The 14,569-nt window shown below is 41.9% G+C and overlaps 4 protein-coding genes across 5 annotated transcripts; 3 read left to right on the top strand and 1 right to left on the bottom strand.

Moving 5' to 3' along the window:
- Nucleotides 1–758: 758 nt before the first annotated feature.
- On the bottom strand, nucleotides 759–2,284 carry LOC6501828 (moonshiner). 2 transcript variants are annotated; one of them, XM_014904101.3, is made up of 2 exons: nucleotides 2,154–2,284; nucleotides 759–2,098 (listed from the first exon to the last, which is right to left on the bottom strand). In XM_014904101.3, the coding sequence occupies exon 2, from the start codon at nucleotides 2,090–2,092 to the stop codon at nucleotides 1,448–1,450; it is 645 nt and encodes a 214-aa protein (XP_014759587.1). In that variant the 5' UTR covers nucleotides 2,093–2,098; nucleotides 2,154–2,284; the 3' UTR covers nucleotides 759–1,447. The 2 variants fall into 2 exon arrangements, with proteins under 2 accessions (XP_014759587.1, XP_001966848.1); XM_001966812.4 differs by having other exon boundaries at nucleotides 2,150–2,250.
- Nucleotides 2,285–3,811: 1,527 nt separating this feature from the next.
- On the top strand, nucleotides 3,812–5,246 carry LOC6502002 (cuticle protein). Its single transcript, XM_001966813.4, has 2 exons — nucleotides 3,812–4,007; nucleotides 4,118–5,246. The coding sequence occupies exons 1-2, from the start codon at nucleotides 4,005–4,007 to the stop codon at nucleotides 5,150–5,152; spliced, it is 1,038 nt and encodes a 345-aa protein (XP_001966849.1). The 5' UTR covers nucleotides 3,812–4,004; the 3' UTR covers nucleotides 5,153–5,246.
- Nucleotides 5,247–6,340: 1,094 nt separating this feature from the next.
- On the top strand, nucleotides 6,341–7,164 carry LOC6502003. Its single transcript, XM_001966814.3, has 2 exons — nucleotides 6,341–6,566; nucleotides 6,785–7,164. Exon 2 carries the CDS (start codon nucleotides 6,787–6,789, stop codon nucleotides 7,141–7,143), a length of 357 nt encoding a protein of 118 aa, XP_001966850.1. The 5' UTR covers nucleotides 6,341–6,566; nucleotides 6,785–6,786; the 3' UTR covers nucleotides 7,144–7,164.
- A 1,308-nt stretch (nucleotides 7,165–8,472) lies between these two features.
- On the top strand, nucleotides 8,473–10,485 carry LOC6502004 (prisilkin-39). Its single transcript, XM_032452411.2, has 2 exons — nucleotides 8,473–8,603; nucleotides 8,693–10,485. The coding sequence occupies exons 1-2, from the start codon at nucleotides 8,601–8,603 to the stop codon at nucleotides 9,722–9,724; spliced, it is 1,035 nt and encodes a 344-aa protein (XP_032308302.1). The 5' UTR covers nucleotides 8,473–8,600; the 3' UTR covers nucleotides 9,725–10,485.
- Nucleotides 10,486–14,569: the final 4,084 nt, after the last annotated feature.

The raw sequence follows: 14,569 nt of genomic DNA, 5'->3' as shown, positions 1-14,569 counted from the left end.
AGTCGAGTACTCACAAATGCCAATGGGGATAATGAATATTAAAGGGATTTAAGCTACCTTGTACTATTTGATCATTTCTTTAGTTTCTTGATGTAGATCGTTGCTGGCTGGCTAGTTCAATGCTTTGCTGCTAAACAAATGGCTTTTAATAAAGTTGAGGATCCTCTGGTTCAGTATATTTCCAATAAGCCATGAGTTCAAGTTACTCAGGTGGCAGTTCTCCTCCGACTGTATATGCCCGTGGCGTGGCATCCTTTTTATGACTGCGTAAGTTCTTAGTAGTTGGAGTACGTCCAACATGTCTCTAGCTGTCTGGGCATAGCGGAAGAGGAAGAGGCATATGCGTCTGTTACGCAATCCCACGGTGCGCTCGCGCAACGTTCTGGTGGCAGTAGTTTCTTTAGATTCCAACACAAAATCATTATTGAAGTCTCCTAGTTGGAGTTCGGAATGATTAAATGGCCTTTAAAGTGTTCGGCACTTACCTTTCAACCGAAAGTTTTCCTTTTTCGCCAAATATTTTCTAAGATTCTAAAAGCTTAAGTTGGCTGCGCTTATTATTTTTCCCATTCTTGAGGTGGGGTAACACTGATCTCCCGGCCAGGCTTGGTCCATTCACTATGGGCTTAATTGGAAATGAATACATATTTTTTAATTATCCTACGATTTTAATTATCTTAAAATACTCTACCTTGACATTCGTTATGGATGTTGCAGTTTTTAAGCTTCAGTACAGTTAATAACAACATATGTACAGATCAGTGTCTGCGGCATCCTGAAGCTGCAGTTTATTGATTGCTTACAAATTACTTTAAAAAAGGCAGTTCAGCATTATCCTCGTCTTCAGAATGGTCTCCAGCATAATAAATCTTAAAATTAGAGTCACTTACAGGGGGATGCGGCCATGATCCGGGACACGTGTGGCTGATGCTTCGCTATTACGTCACTACCCACATGAAACATCTGCACCTGGCTGTGGATTTTGTTCTTGAAAAATTACGCCCTTGGGTCTTGGGGATACTTGGAATTCTTCTTGTTGTATTTTTACGTGTTTTAATGGTCTATTTTTTACCTTTTAACCGAAAGTTCTCCGCCCACGCTTTCTCCTTCCAAACTTTTTCTTCTATAGTTCTGACTAAAGTTGGCTGCGCTTGCCAAAATTTCCTTTGGCAGTGTGTGTACACACTGTTCTTCTAGGGTGGGCTTGATCAAACTTCATGAAAGTTTTTTAAAGCTTTTGGTAATGAGATTTAAAATAACTAATTACATTACATTTCATACTCAGCAAAATAAAAAAATCCCTGCCACCAAACAAAAACTGTATGACAATGATGTTAAGTTAAGTTCTTCATAAAATATGAACATTAATTTAAAAAAATGCAATCCCACGGATAATTATTTCCATCAAGAATGATAAGTGATACATATATAGGATTTAGGCTACCTGCTACCACTCGATCAGCGCACCATCCCGGTCGTAGCACCTTTTGAGCTTCAGCACGTCTTCCACCAGCTTCTGGAGAATGGCAGTGGCCTCCTGATCACTGGAGGCCATGAGACTGTTAATGATATCACGCTTGAGAAACGTATCGAGGATCCTGCGCTTGAGGACGAACGCCGGCATGATAACCTCGAAGTACCGGGGCCGATAGGTCGGCGGATGCGGCGGCATGAAAATGCGATTTCGGACAAGCACATGGTCTGGCACGTTGTAGACATTCTCAACGCGGGGCTCAACCTCAGCCGGCGGTGCCACGGGAGCAACGGGTGCCACGGGCTTGACGGGGCAACGCCGTTTGCGGGGCGGTGGTGGCGTAGGTCTCCGGCGATTGGAGTCCGGCTGGTGGTTCGTAGAGTTCAGTTTTTGGGCCCAGACACTCTCCAGCTTGTTGAGCGCCCTGCGCTCATTGCCATCCAATTCAGGGAGCTCCTCTTTACAGGCTTTCATTGTGTCCTGGAAGACTTCATGGGGGAAAGCCCACGACTCTGCGATCCAACTCTCCGCCGCGTTCTGTCGATGGCGCCTGCGCGTCGTCGGGACAGTTTCCTCTGGTTCTGGCTTTATTTTGCCCACAGTATTTGTGCGCACCATGTCTGACTGTTGAGTTTTGGAGTGATTACAAAGGCTTAATATATATTTATTACTAACCTACAAAGTTTAAGTTTTAATCGAGTTCTCCTCCATGCGCCAACGCGGAAAATTTTCTTCGAAACAAGTGAAGTTGGCTGCGGTTGTGCGCTGGAAGGAGCTCACATGGCTGCAAGGCGGCTTACAACACTGTTCGTGGAAAGCTTTGTTTATTATTATTTGAATTAAGGATGGCAGTTGGTATTTGAAATAGAACAATTAGAGCGGAAAGAGATTTCAAATTCAAGACTCTTCTTGGTCCAATCTCTTGATTACTTTTGACAATAGTAATTGTAATTGTATACTCAATTTGTTTACTTAAAAAGCTTAATAATTACTTATATTAATTTCAATTATTTTATAGATATATTTAACATTTAATTTAGTACTTTTATATATATTTTTTATTTAAACAATAATCCAATATACATATTTTAAGCTAGAAATATATTCTTAGAGATAAGATGACTATTATGTCATTTAAATTAGTTTAAAATGTAATTAGCAGAACGTTTAATTTTAAAATTAAGCAAGAAAGGAAAGCTAGCCGAAGTCAAAATACCCTTCTTCCCCTTCTCTTTTGTGTTGAAATTGCTGCATTTATAAAAAAAATAAACGGAATAATAAATTATTTGTGGTTTTCATAAATTATGAACCAAAAACAGTTAATGGCTTTAAAATGTGTTGGCAAAACCGAGAATTTATAGACAACGTATTGAATAATGAGCAAAAATTTAAAAATAAACTTATAAATAAGGCGGCAGACTGAAAAAATTGAATTCAAAGTTTTCATTTTGAAACGGATTTTGGAAACAGAATCTCCTGCCCTGCAAAGGTCTTTGAATCTTTGTATTTCTAGGTAATTCCCCCGATTATGATTAATGGTTTAGAACTCGATCGACGTCACAGATCGTCTTTCTTTAGGGTCTCTTGAGCTTTTTGCTTTTCTGATTTCTGAATTCAGTTTTTGTTCTTTATTTTTTTTGCCTTGATGGATGAGCAAGTGACGGAACTGAATTATGAATGGAGTTCCATAACGAGTTTCTCTGCCCATTTCACATGTATAACATTTCTCTGTCCCCTCCTCTTGGCCGGCCTGTTATCGGATTTATCTCCGAATCGTTTTCGGATCGAGAATCAAAATCACAATCAAAAGAATCACCTGGACCGGGGATGGGGATGGGGTAGGGGTTCAGTCTCTGGGTTTCGAATATTATGGTTCGACTAATGAGCCGACTTTGCCCGCCAAGTGCTTCATTATTATTTCTCCCGTCTGCTTTATAGCCGATATATAGTTTGTGGCTTTATGCACAGAAAGAAATAACAACAAGATGACAATGGGATTATTGTTAAACTAAGTTATACACTCGAACCAGTCAAGGGTGTTTTTGAGTATTTATGGTTCAGACTTTGAAATCAAAGCTTATTCTTACAAGGTTTTGTATTTGGGTTTCATTTTCCTAAACATTTTCTGTACAAATTAGGGTCTTTTGATTCAAAAACTCCTTTTTTGATTGGAAAACAAGTACTATTATATAATTCAATTTATGATTGATTAGAAATCTTTTTTTTATTACAAAAGTTTCCATTTAGAAGTAGAGTTCAGAGTAGAAATTAATCAAAATATTTTGATTAAATATTTGCCTCATCCCTCATCTATTTCTCTCAGTGCCCAATACCTTTTCGCCAAAAACACAAAACAAAAATCTAAATCTAAATCACCCATCCCATTCGCCGGCATTTGTTCTGGTTTCGTAGCACCTTTTGACATTCGTGTATCAAGTTGGCGGGGCGTTTTGGCCATTTCGGCTATAAATATGTTGGCTCGTGGCCAGTTCTTCACTAGTGTTCTCCCGTCTCTGGAAACAGCAACAGCATGGTGAGTTCCACCACCCAGTTACCCAGTTACCCAGTTACCCCGACATCCTGACATCCTGATCCTCTCCTGGTACTCCAACTTGCTGACCCTATTTCGATTCTTTTTTGCAGAAATTCTTCGCCGTCTTGTCTCTGGCCCTCCTGGCTCTGGCCTCCGCCGATGTCAGCCACCTGACCAACACCTACCTGCCACCCCACTCCGGCGCTGCCTCCACCAGCTACGAGTCCTACCAGGAGGCTCCAGTCGAGGCCACCAACTCGGTGGAGACCTACGAGTCCGCCCCCGCCGCCGAGGCCAGCTACGAGTCCGAGTCCTACTCCGCTCCTGCCGCCTCCTACACCAGCGAGTCCTACGCCGCTCCAGCTGCTGCTGCCGCCGAGGAGTCCGTCTCCTACGAGCAGCCCGCCGCCTCCTATGTGGCTCCTGTGGTGGCCAAGACCACCTACGTGGCTCCCGCTGTCTCCAAGGCCTACATTGCTCCCGCCGTCACCTCCACCTACACTGCTCCAGTTCTGGGCAAGAGCTACACCAGCTACTCGGCTCCCGCCGTCGTCAAGACCTACTCGGCTCCAGCTGTGACTTCCTACACTGCTCCCGTTGTGGCTAAGACCTACACTGCTCCTGCTGTCTCCACCTACTCGGCTCCTGCTGTGGTCAAGACCTACACTGCCCCAGTTGTGGCCAAGACCTACACTGCCCCAGTTGTGACCAAGACCTACACTGCCCCAGTTGTGGCCAAGACCTACACTGCTCCTGCTGTGGTCAAGACCTACACCGCTCCTGTGGTGGCCAAGACCTACACCGCTCCCGCCGTGGTCAAGACCTACTCCGCCCCCGCCGTCTCCACCTACACCGCTCCCGCTGTGGTGGCTAAGACCTACTCCGCCCCGGCTGTGTCCACCTACACTGCCCCCGCCGTCTCCGCCTACACCGCCCCAGTGGTGACCAAGGCCTACACCGCTCCCGCCGTGGTCAAGAGCTACTCCGCCCCGGCTGTGTCCACCTACTCCAGCTACTCTGCTCCCGCTGTGGTGGCCAAGACCTACTCCGCCCCGGCTGTCGCCTCCTACACCGCTCCCTCGGTGGTCAGCAGCTACTCCGGAGCCGGTACCGTCTACGGATCCAACGGTGGCTATGTCTACTAGATGCCAAGTCCACCAGAAACGAAGCTAATCATACAACGAACCTTTTTTTTTTTGAAGTGAAATAAAATAAATCATAAATAATGTGCTAAAAAAACAAGCAAATCTTTAAATCAAGATTAGGGGATATAATACAAGAATAATTTAAAAGAAATTTCATAGAAAATCAGAGAAGAAAAGATCAAAGATCAGAACAGTTTCAGCCTCTTATCGGATATCGATTAAAATCGAGGAAAAGTTCAAATGAATGATCTAAGATTAGGGATTGTTTGTGGCTTGTATCGGTTATCGAATAAAAGTTTTTGTTAAAAATACTGACAAGTCTAAAGGATTATTTTTATATATTTATTATATTATCAAATCTTGGCTCAAGGACCTCTATAGTTTTATTTTAGTTCCCAAGCCTCTTGCTTTTCAAATCTTAAATTAAAAATCAATCTAAAAGCCACAAAAACTCAACTCCATCTACTAAACTTTCGACAGCTGTAAGGGAAACAAGTTTATAAAAATTAGCCAATTGTTCGTTTCACAAAAAAACTGAAATTTTATTGCCACAGCTTCCAACTGCCATAAAATGTGTGTGTTTTGTCACCCAAAGTCGGACTCCCCGAAAATCGCATTAAAAGGCCATTAGATCCTCAATAAAAAGACAGATTTTTATTGGAAATCAAGTATTTCCGTCCCATCCTCCTAAAGTGAAAAGTTCTGGAAAAATAATTAACTTAAAACTATAAATCGAACGGAATGATGTTTATAAACAAACTAGCAAACATTTATTTGCCATTAGGGGAGCAGAGCTTATTAATTATACATCGAATAGCCAATCGAATCGAAAGCAATCTAATCGAAGCTGTCGCCGGGCGAATATGACTCCATATATATAAATTGAAATAAATATGTAGCTCCAATACGGATATATATGCACTCCATATGGTCGCATAAAATTTGCATTTCGATTCGCCTCTGTTTCTCGTGAATGGACCTGGACCAAAAAAATAAAATAAAAATAAAAATAAAAACAAAGTTATATACAGAGCGATGCATATGTTTATAAATTGTATCGGTTAGTGCGAAATCGAAATCGGGTTAATGTCCAAAACTTGTTATGCCCAAAACGGGCCACGAAAAATAAATGAAAATAAAAATAAAAATAAAAGTTAACAATTGGCAGAAGCCAGCAGAAAACAATCGAAAGCTGGTCGGGAAGGGGCCTCACAAAAGTCGGGAGAGAGCTCTTCCTGGAGGTTCAGAATCCCAGCTCAGGATATAAAAGAATGCAGCTGGACCAGCAAGAATCGCATTACGGAATTGCCAGCAGAAGGAATCGCATTTCAAGCCAACTATAGGGCTCAGAAACCTTCTAAGGATTACAAGGAAAGGAGGGCAAGGACTTGGATTCAATCTATCTGAAATAGGGGTGAGTTTAATATTATTTTTATATAATTCTTGTGAATCAGTATCTTATACTTTATAATTATATTAGCAATAATTAAGTAAGTTTAGTTAACCCATCGATAGGTATGCTTTCTATCCAGAATACTTAGCCTACTTTTCAGTGTCTTCCCGTTTACATCCCATACTATAATTCTCATTCAAGAATTTGCTTCTAATAATTATTTTTAATGTCCTTTTTAGCCATGAATTACCTTAAGATTATAGCCTATTTTTTAATAATAACGGTGGCCGAAAATGGAGCCCAACCACTTTCGATAGGCGGCCAAATGGATACGGAAGCCATGACTAAGACCACCACCAGGCCCAAGCTCATCATTGAGGAAACGGAGCCCATGATGTACCACTTCATCACCGAGCACCGACCCACTTCGTTGGGCCAAAACTATTACCTGAAGCCCGGCCAGTTGGTGGGGACCTTCACCCTGAACTCTGGTAGCCTGCAAGTCCGGCACGATGAGAACGACGGGAAGCCGGTGGCCAGCAAACAGAACATACTGTTTGTGGCATACGCCAAGGATGTGCCACAGAAGAGCAAATAAAACTAATTTATTTTGAAAGGTTTTCGTTGAGTCTTTAATTTCTATTGTTGGGCCAACATCTTTGTGGCTTCGAAGCCAGAAGGCAACTGATCTTTTCTCGAGATAGCTATTAAGAGTCTATTCGAAAAATCAATTAAATTACGCACCTCGCCAGGTGGGGAGCAAAAAAAAATTAAATTGCTTTGTGATTTTTTACGCTGAAAAAAAAAGAGTAGAGAAATTAGTTAGTTAAAGGCATTATTTTTAGAAACCTGACTTAATTCTATTATTTATGTAGCATGGCATAAAAAAGTGAATGCTAAATTGAATGATTTTTAAAACGATATTGCCATAAATTTATCAAACACAGAATTTTAGCCATTTTTATGCAAATCGCAGCTTTGTTTTTGTCAAATTTTTTGTTTGTTGTCAGTTCTTTTAGACTCTTGTCTCAAGATTCAAACATTTTATTTTTAATTACATAAACTTACGCATTTAAGCTGGGAATATATGGGGGATTTAAGGGGAAATCCGACCATTAAGCCCGCCGATATGTGGGGACTTATAATTAATGGGAGTGATGAGTAATCGTTTGGCGTGCGAGAAGCGGGCTCACAATTCGCTTTTCAGATGGAAGATTGGGATTTCGAATCTCGGATTTCAGTTACCCAAGCCCCTCCCCTTCCTCCATATCGCTTTGTGTCGGATTCTGGCGGGGATTGGGGGCGATTATCCGGCGAACTTCGCACCCGCGGCACACAAGCCGCGGCCACAGAACGACGGGCATCATTAATTACTCTCGGCGACTTCCGAAATGGACAGGGCTAAAAATAAGTATAAACGCTCGAAATAAATAGAGGCTACGACATCCTCCAATCGCGCTATTCTTCATCTACACTGGACAGCAGCGTTTTGGGCTAAGAGACTGGAGCTTATGGCCATAACTAGTTATCCTATAGCCCATGGAAGTAGTAAGCCTATAGAAAACTATTAAATAATTATTTGTTAATAATAATCCAAGATACTGGGAGTGTCAATAAGTTATAGTATTTATAAGATAAGTATTTATAAGACTAGTATTTATGAGAATCTCTTTAAATTAAACACCTTGAATGGTATAATTATTTCCCAATTCTGTTCCCCTATTTTGTAGCTCAGTGTTGTTTAAACCAAGAGCCACCAGCGAGTAAGCGAAACTATCATCATTGCGTTCTAAGACTTTTGCTATTTATTTATTATTTTTATTTTATCTTTTTTTTTTTTGGTTTTTTAATTCTTTTGTGTTTTTGGTGTGCGTCTCTCTGGGGGAACTGGGGGACTGGGGGACTGGGGAATGGCAAGTGCCTCGGAAGAGCCGCACTGCCATTGTCCGAAGATCTCCTATAAAAGTCTTGGCCCACAGGTCTTGGCTCACAGAGTTCCATCTGCCTCCTGAGAAGCTGGAACAGCGCTTGAAAGACAAATCGAAAATAGCAAAAATGGTAAGTGACTTGGACTATTCCTGAGATGCTTTTTGAAGGGGAATTACCTTTCATTTTCGGGGATTCAACTTCAATTCTCTACTTTGCAGAATTCTATTGGATTTACTTTGTTTCTGGCCATGGCCTTCGTGGGATCGGTGATGCCGTTGAGTAACACCTACCTGCCGCCCAAGGTTGGCGCCCAGAGCGGCTACAGTGCGGCGGCCAGCAGCTCCTCCGGTTCCTATGCCTCGGCTCCGGCTGCCACTTATGCTCGGAGAGCTCCTGCTGTCACTTACTCCGCTCCGGCGGCCTCCCATGGATCTTACTCCTCGGGCGGATCGTCCCATGGATCCTACTCGGCTCCGGTTGCTTCCTACTCCTCGGGATCTGCTTCTCATGGCTCCTATTCCTCGGGCGGTGCTTCCCACGGATCTTACTCGGCTCCTGCTGCCTCCCTGGGATCCTACTCCTCTGGCTCCGCTTCCCATGGATCTTATGCCGCTCCTGTGGCCTCGTACTCCTCGGGATCTTCCTACTCTGCTCCAGCTGCCTCGCATAGAAGCTACTCTGCTCCCGTGGCTGCTCCTTCCAGGCAGTACCTGGCACCTGCCAAGAGCTATGCCGCACCAGCTGCCTCCTATTCCAGTGGAGCATCGTCTGGTTCCTCCTACTCCCTTTCCGGTGGATCCAGTGGCTCATATTCGGCTCCAGCTGCCTCACATAGAAGTTATTCCGCTCCAGTGGCTGCTCCCTCCAGGCAGTATCTTGCTCCGGCCGCCTCCCATAAAGGATATAGCACTGGAGGATCTTCCTACGCCGCTCCTGCTACTGCATACTCGGCTCCTGCTGCCACCTACTCCGCTCCCGTCTCCACCTACTCGGCTCCAGCTGCCTCCTACTCCTCATCTGGCGCCTCCTACTCCGCGCCAGCCGCCTCTTACTCCTCCTATTCAGCTGCTCCCAGGAAGACCTACTCCGCTCCAGCAGTTTCTCACGTCAGCTACTCCGGCTCTAGCCACGGCTCTGGTTACGGCCATGGCTCCGGCTCAGGTCACCTCCAAGGATCCGGTCTCCGCGGTGGACACAAGTCCGGAAGCTACGCCCCCAACGGTGGCTACGAGTACCGTCTGAAACACTAAGAGCACCTCTACAAGACAGAGTTCAAATCGATATTTTATACGAAAAATCTTTTTTTTTTTATATTAATTGAAATAAAATTAAATAAATAAAAAATTAAAAGTGTTTTTAAAAATAATAGAAGAAGAAAGCCTCAGCAAGTTAAAAGAGAAGAAGCTGGATTTCCCTTCTTTCCAAGATCCAATGTATTAAAATAAAAAATTAAAAATATAGAGTAACCACATAATATTTAAATTGAAATAAAATAAAAAGAATAAGTTAGAGCATCTCTACAAGACCGAGTTCAAATCGATATTTTATACGAAAAATCTTTTTTTTTTTATATTAATTGAAATAAAATTAAATAAATAAAAAATTAAAAGTGTTTTTAAAAATAATAGAAGAAAAAAAACCTCAGCAAGGTAAAAAAGAAGAAGCTGGATTTCCCTTCTTTCCAAGATCCAATGTATTAAAATAAAAAATTAAAAATATAGAGTAACCACATAATATTTAAATTGAAATAAATTAAAAATAATAGGAAATAAATAGGCAGTTGGGGGGTGAACATGTGGACATGCGTCAGCAACAGAACCATTGTACTGATTACAAATAAAAGTAAAAAATAAATAAAAAATATAATGAGGACTCGATCACTGCCACATGCACCAGCACTCTAGAAAGGCCAAAATAAAAATAAATAAAAAAAATAAAGGCACTCTATAATCCACTGCGGTGGTTATTCACAAAAAATAAAATAAAAATTATTTATCCAGAAGCTGGACTGTCCTACTGACCGGACAAAACTGATACTGCTTCACAGAATCCACGGACTTATATACAAAATTCAGCTTTCAAGGCCAACTTGGTTAGGAGGCCTACTTGGTTAGGAAGCCTACTTGGTCAAGAGGAACAAATTTTAAGAAAAAGTAATCGATAGTTAAGAGATTCTTGCACGACTGCAATCAATCTAAAAAAATATTTCACTCACAGATTTTGATGCAGATAAATGGGGAATTTATCTAAAATCTTGTTAAATATTCCGCTTGGGAATCGGTTAAAAATTGGCAGAGATATAGACATCCCAGTGGCCCATAGGGGGGTTTTTAGGGATTTCGAGGGGATCCTATGGGAAAAGTTGAGAAAAAATGTGAAAAATATTTCGCATTGAGATTTTGATGCAGAATGGCGGGGAATCAATATAGAAATCGATTAAAACACTCCGCTTGAGAATCGGATGAGAATTGGCAGAGATATAGACATCCCAGTGGCCCATAGGGGGGTTTCGAGGACTTCCGAGGGGATCCTATGGGAAAAGTTGAGAAAAAATGTGAAAAATATTTCGCATTGAGATTTTGATGCAGATTGATGGCAAATCAATATAGAAATCGATTAAAACACTCCGCTTGAGAATCGGATGAGAATTGGCAGAGATATAGACATCCCAGTGGCCCATAGGGGGGTTTCTAGGACTTCCGAGGGGATCCTATGGGAAAAGTTGAGAAAAAATGTGAAAAATATTTCGCATTGAGATTTTGATGCAGATTGATGGCAAATCAATATAGAAATCGATTAAAACACTCCGCTTGAGAATCGGATGAGAATTGGCTAAGATATAGCCATCCCAGTGGCCCATAGGGGGGTTTCTAGGACTTCCGAGGGGATCCTATGAGAAAAGTTGAGAAAAAATGTGAAAAATATTTCGCATTGAGATTTTGATGCAGATTGATGGCAAATCAATATAGAAATCGATTAAAACACTCCGCATGAGAATCGGATGAGAATTGGCAGAGATATAGACATCCCAGTGGCCCATAGGGGGGTTTCGAGGACTTCCGAGGGGATCCTATGGGAAAAGTTGAGAAAAAATGTGAAAAATATTTTGCATTGAGATTTTAATGCAGAATGACGGGGAATCAATACAGAAATCGATTAAAACACTCCGCTTGAGAATCGGATGAGAATTGGCAGAGATATAGACATCCCAGTGGCCCATAGGGGGGTTTCGAGGACTTCCGAGGGGATCCTATGGGAAAAGTTGAGAAAAAATGTGAAAAATATTTCGCATTGAGATTTTGATGCAGATTGATGGCAAATCAATATAGAAATCGATTAAAACACTCCGCTTGAGAATCGGATGAGAATTGGCAGAGATATAGACATCCCAGTGGCCCATAGGGGGGTTTCTAGGACTTCCGAGGGGATCCTATGGGAAAAGTTGAGAAAAAATGTGAAAAATATTTCGCATTGAGATTTTGATGCAGATTGATGGCAAATCAATATAGAAATCGATTAAAACACTCCGCATGAGAATCGGATGAGAATTGGCAGAGATATAGACATCCCAGTGGCCCATAGGGGGGTTTCGAGGACTTCCGAGGGGATCCTATGGGAAAAGTTGAGAAAAAATGTGAAAAATATTTTGCATTGAGATTTTAATGCAGAATGACGGGGAATCAATACAGAAATCGATTAAAACACTCCGCTTGAGCATCGGATGAGAATTGGCAGAGATATAGACATCCCAGTGGCCCATAGGGGGGTTTCGAGGACTTCCGAGGGGATCCTATGGGAAAAGTTGAGAAAAAATGTGAAAAATATTTTGCATTGAGATTTTAATGCAGAATGACGGGGAATCAATACAGAAATCGATTAAAACACTCCGCTTGAGAATCGGATGAGAATTGGCAGAGATATAGACATCCCAGTGGCCCATAGGGGGGTTTCGAGGACTTCCGAGGGGATCCTATGGGAAAAGTTGAGAAAAAATGTGAAAAATATTTTGCATTGAGATTTTAATGCAGAATGACGGGGAATCAATACAGAAATCGATTAAAACACTCCGCTTGAGCATCGGATGAGAATTGGCAGAGATATAGACATCCCAGTGGCCCATAGGGGGGTTTCGAGGACTTCCGAGGGGATCCTATGGGAAAAGTTGAGAAAAAATGTGAAAAATATTTCGCATTGAGATTTTGATGCAGATTGATGGCAAATCAATATAGAAATCGATTAAAACACTCCGCTTGAGAATCGGATGAGAATTGGCAGAGATATAGACATCCCAGTGGCCCATAGGGGGGTTTCGAGGACTTCCGAGGGGATCCTATGGGAAAAGTTGAGAAAAAATGTGAAAAATATTTTGCATTGAGATTTTAATGCAGAATGACGGGGAATCAATACAGAAATCGATTAAAACACTCCGCTTGAGCATCGGATGAGAATTGGCAGAGATATAGACATCCCAGTGGCCCATAGGGGGGTTTCGAGGACTTCCGAGGGGATCCTATGGGAAAAGTTGAGAAAAAATGTGAAAAATATTTTGAATTGAGATTTTGATGCAGAATGGCGGGGAATCAATATAGAAATCGATTAAAACACTCCGCATGAGAATCGGATGAGAATTGGCAGAGATATAGACATCCCAGTGGCCCATAGGGGGGTTTCGAGGACTTCCGAGGGGATCCTATGGGAAAAGTTGAGAAAAAATGTGAAAAATATTTTGCATTGAGATTTTAATGCAGAATGACGGGGAATCAATACAGAAATCGATTAAAACACTCCGCTTGAGCATCGGATGAGAATTGGCAGAGATATAGACATCCCAGTGGCCCATAGGGGGGTTTCGAGGACTTCCGAGGGGATCCTATGGGAAAAGTTGAGAAAAAATGTGAAAAATATTTCGCATTGAGATTTTGATGCAGATTGATGGCAAATCAATATAGAAATCGATTAAAACACTCCGCTTGAGAATCGGATGAGAATTGGCAGAGATATAGACATCCCAGTGGCCCATAGGGGGGTTTCTAGGACTTCCGAGGGGATCCTATGGGAAAAGTTGAGAAAAAATGTGAAAAATATTTCGCATTGAGATTTTGATGCAGATTGATGGCAAATCAATATAGAAATCGATTAAAACACTCCGCTTGAGAATCGGATGAGAATTGGCTAAGATATAGCCATCCCAGTGGCCCATAGGGGGGTTTCTAGGACTTCCGAGGGGATCCTATGAGAAAAGTTGAGAAAAAATGTGAAAAATATTTCGCATTGAGATTTTGATGCAGATTGATGGCAAATCAATATAGAAATCGATTAAAACACTCCGCATGAGAATCGGATGAGAATTGGCAGAGATATAGACATCCCAGTGGCCCATAGGGGGGTTTCGAGGACTTCCGAGGGGATCCTATGGGAAAAGTTGAGAAAAAATGTGAAAAATATTTTGCATTGAGATTTTAATGCAGAATGACGGGGAATCAATACAGAAATCGATTAAAACACTCCGCTTGAGAATCGGATGAGAATTGGCAGAGATATAGACATCCCAGTGGCCCATAGGGGGGTTTCGAGGACTTCCGAGGGGATCCTATGGGAAAAGTTGAGAAAAAATGTGAAAAATATTTCGCATTGAGATTTTGATGCAGATTGATGGCAAATCAATATAGAAATCGATTAAAACACTCCGCTTGAGAATCGGATGAGAATTGGCAGAGATATAGACATCCCAGTGGCCCATAGGGGGGTTTCTAGGACTTCCGAGGGGATCCTATGGGAAAAGTTGAGAAAAAATGTGAAAAATATTTCGCATTGAGATTTTGATGCAGATTGATGGCAAATCAATATAGAAATCGATTAAAACACTCCGCATGAGAATCGGATGAGAATTGGCAGAGATATAGACATCCCAGTGGCCCATAGGGGGGTTTCGAGGACTTCCGAGGGGATCCTATGGGAAAAGTTGAGAAAAAATGTGAAAAATATTTTGCATTGAGATTTTAATGCAGAATGACGGGGAATCAATACAGAAATCGATTAAAACACTCCGCTTGAGCATCGGATGAGAATTGGCAGAGATATAGACATCCCAGTGG

Source organism: Drosophila ananassae, chromosome XR (genome assembly GCF_017639315.1).
Source record: "Drosophila ananassae strain 14024-0371.13 chromosome XR, ASM1763931v2, whole genome shotgun sequence".
NCBI classification, from domain to species: Eukaryota; Metazoa; Arthropoda; class Insecta; order Diptera; family Drosophilidae; genus Drosophila; species Drosophila ananassae.
Note: the sequence above shows the minus strand (reverse complement) of the source record. Positions and strands in the feature narration are given on the sequence as shown.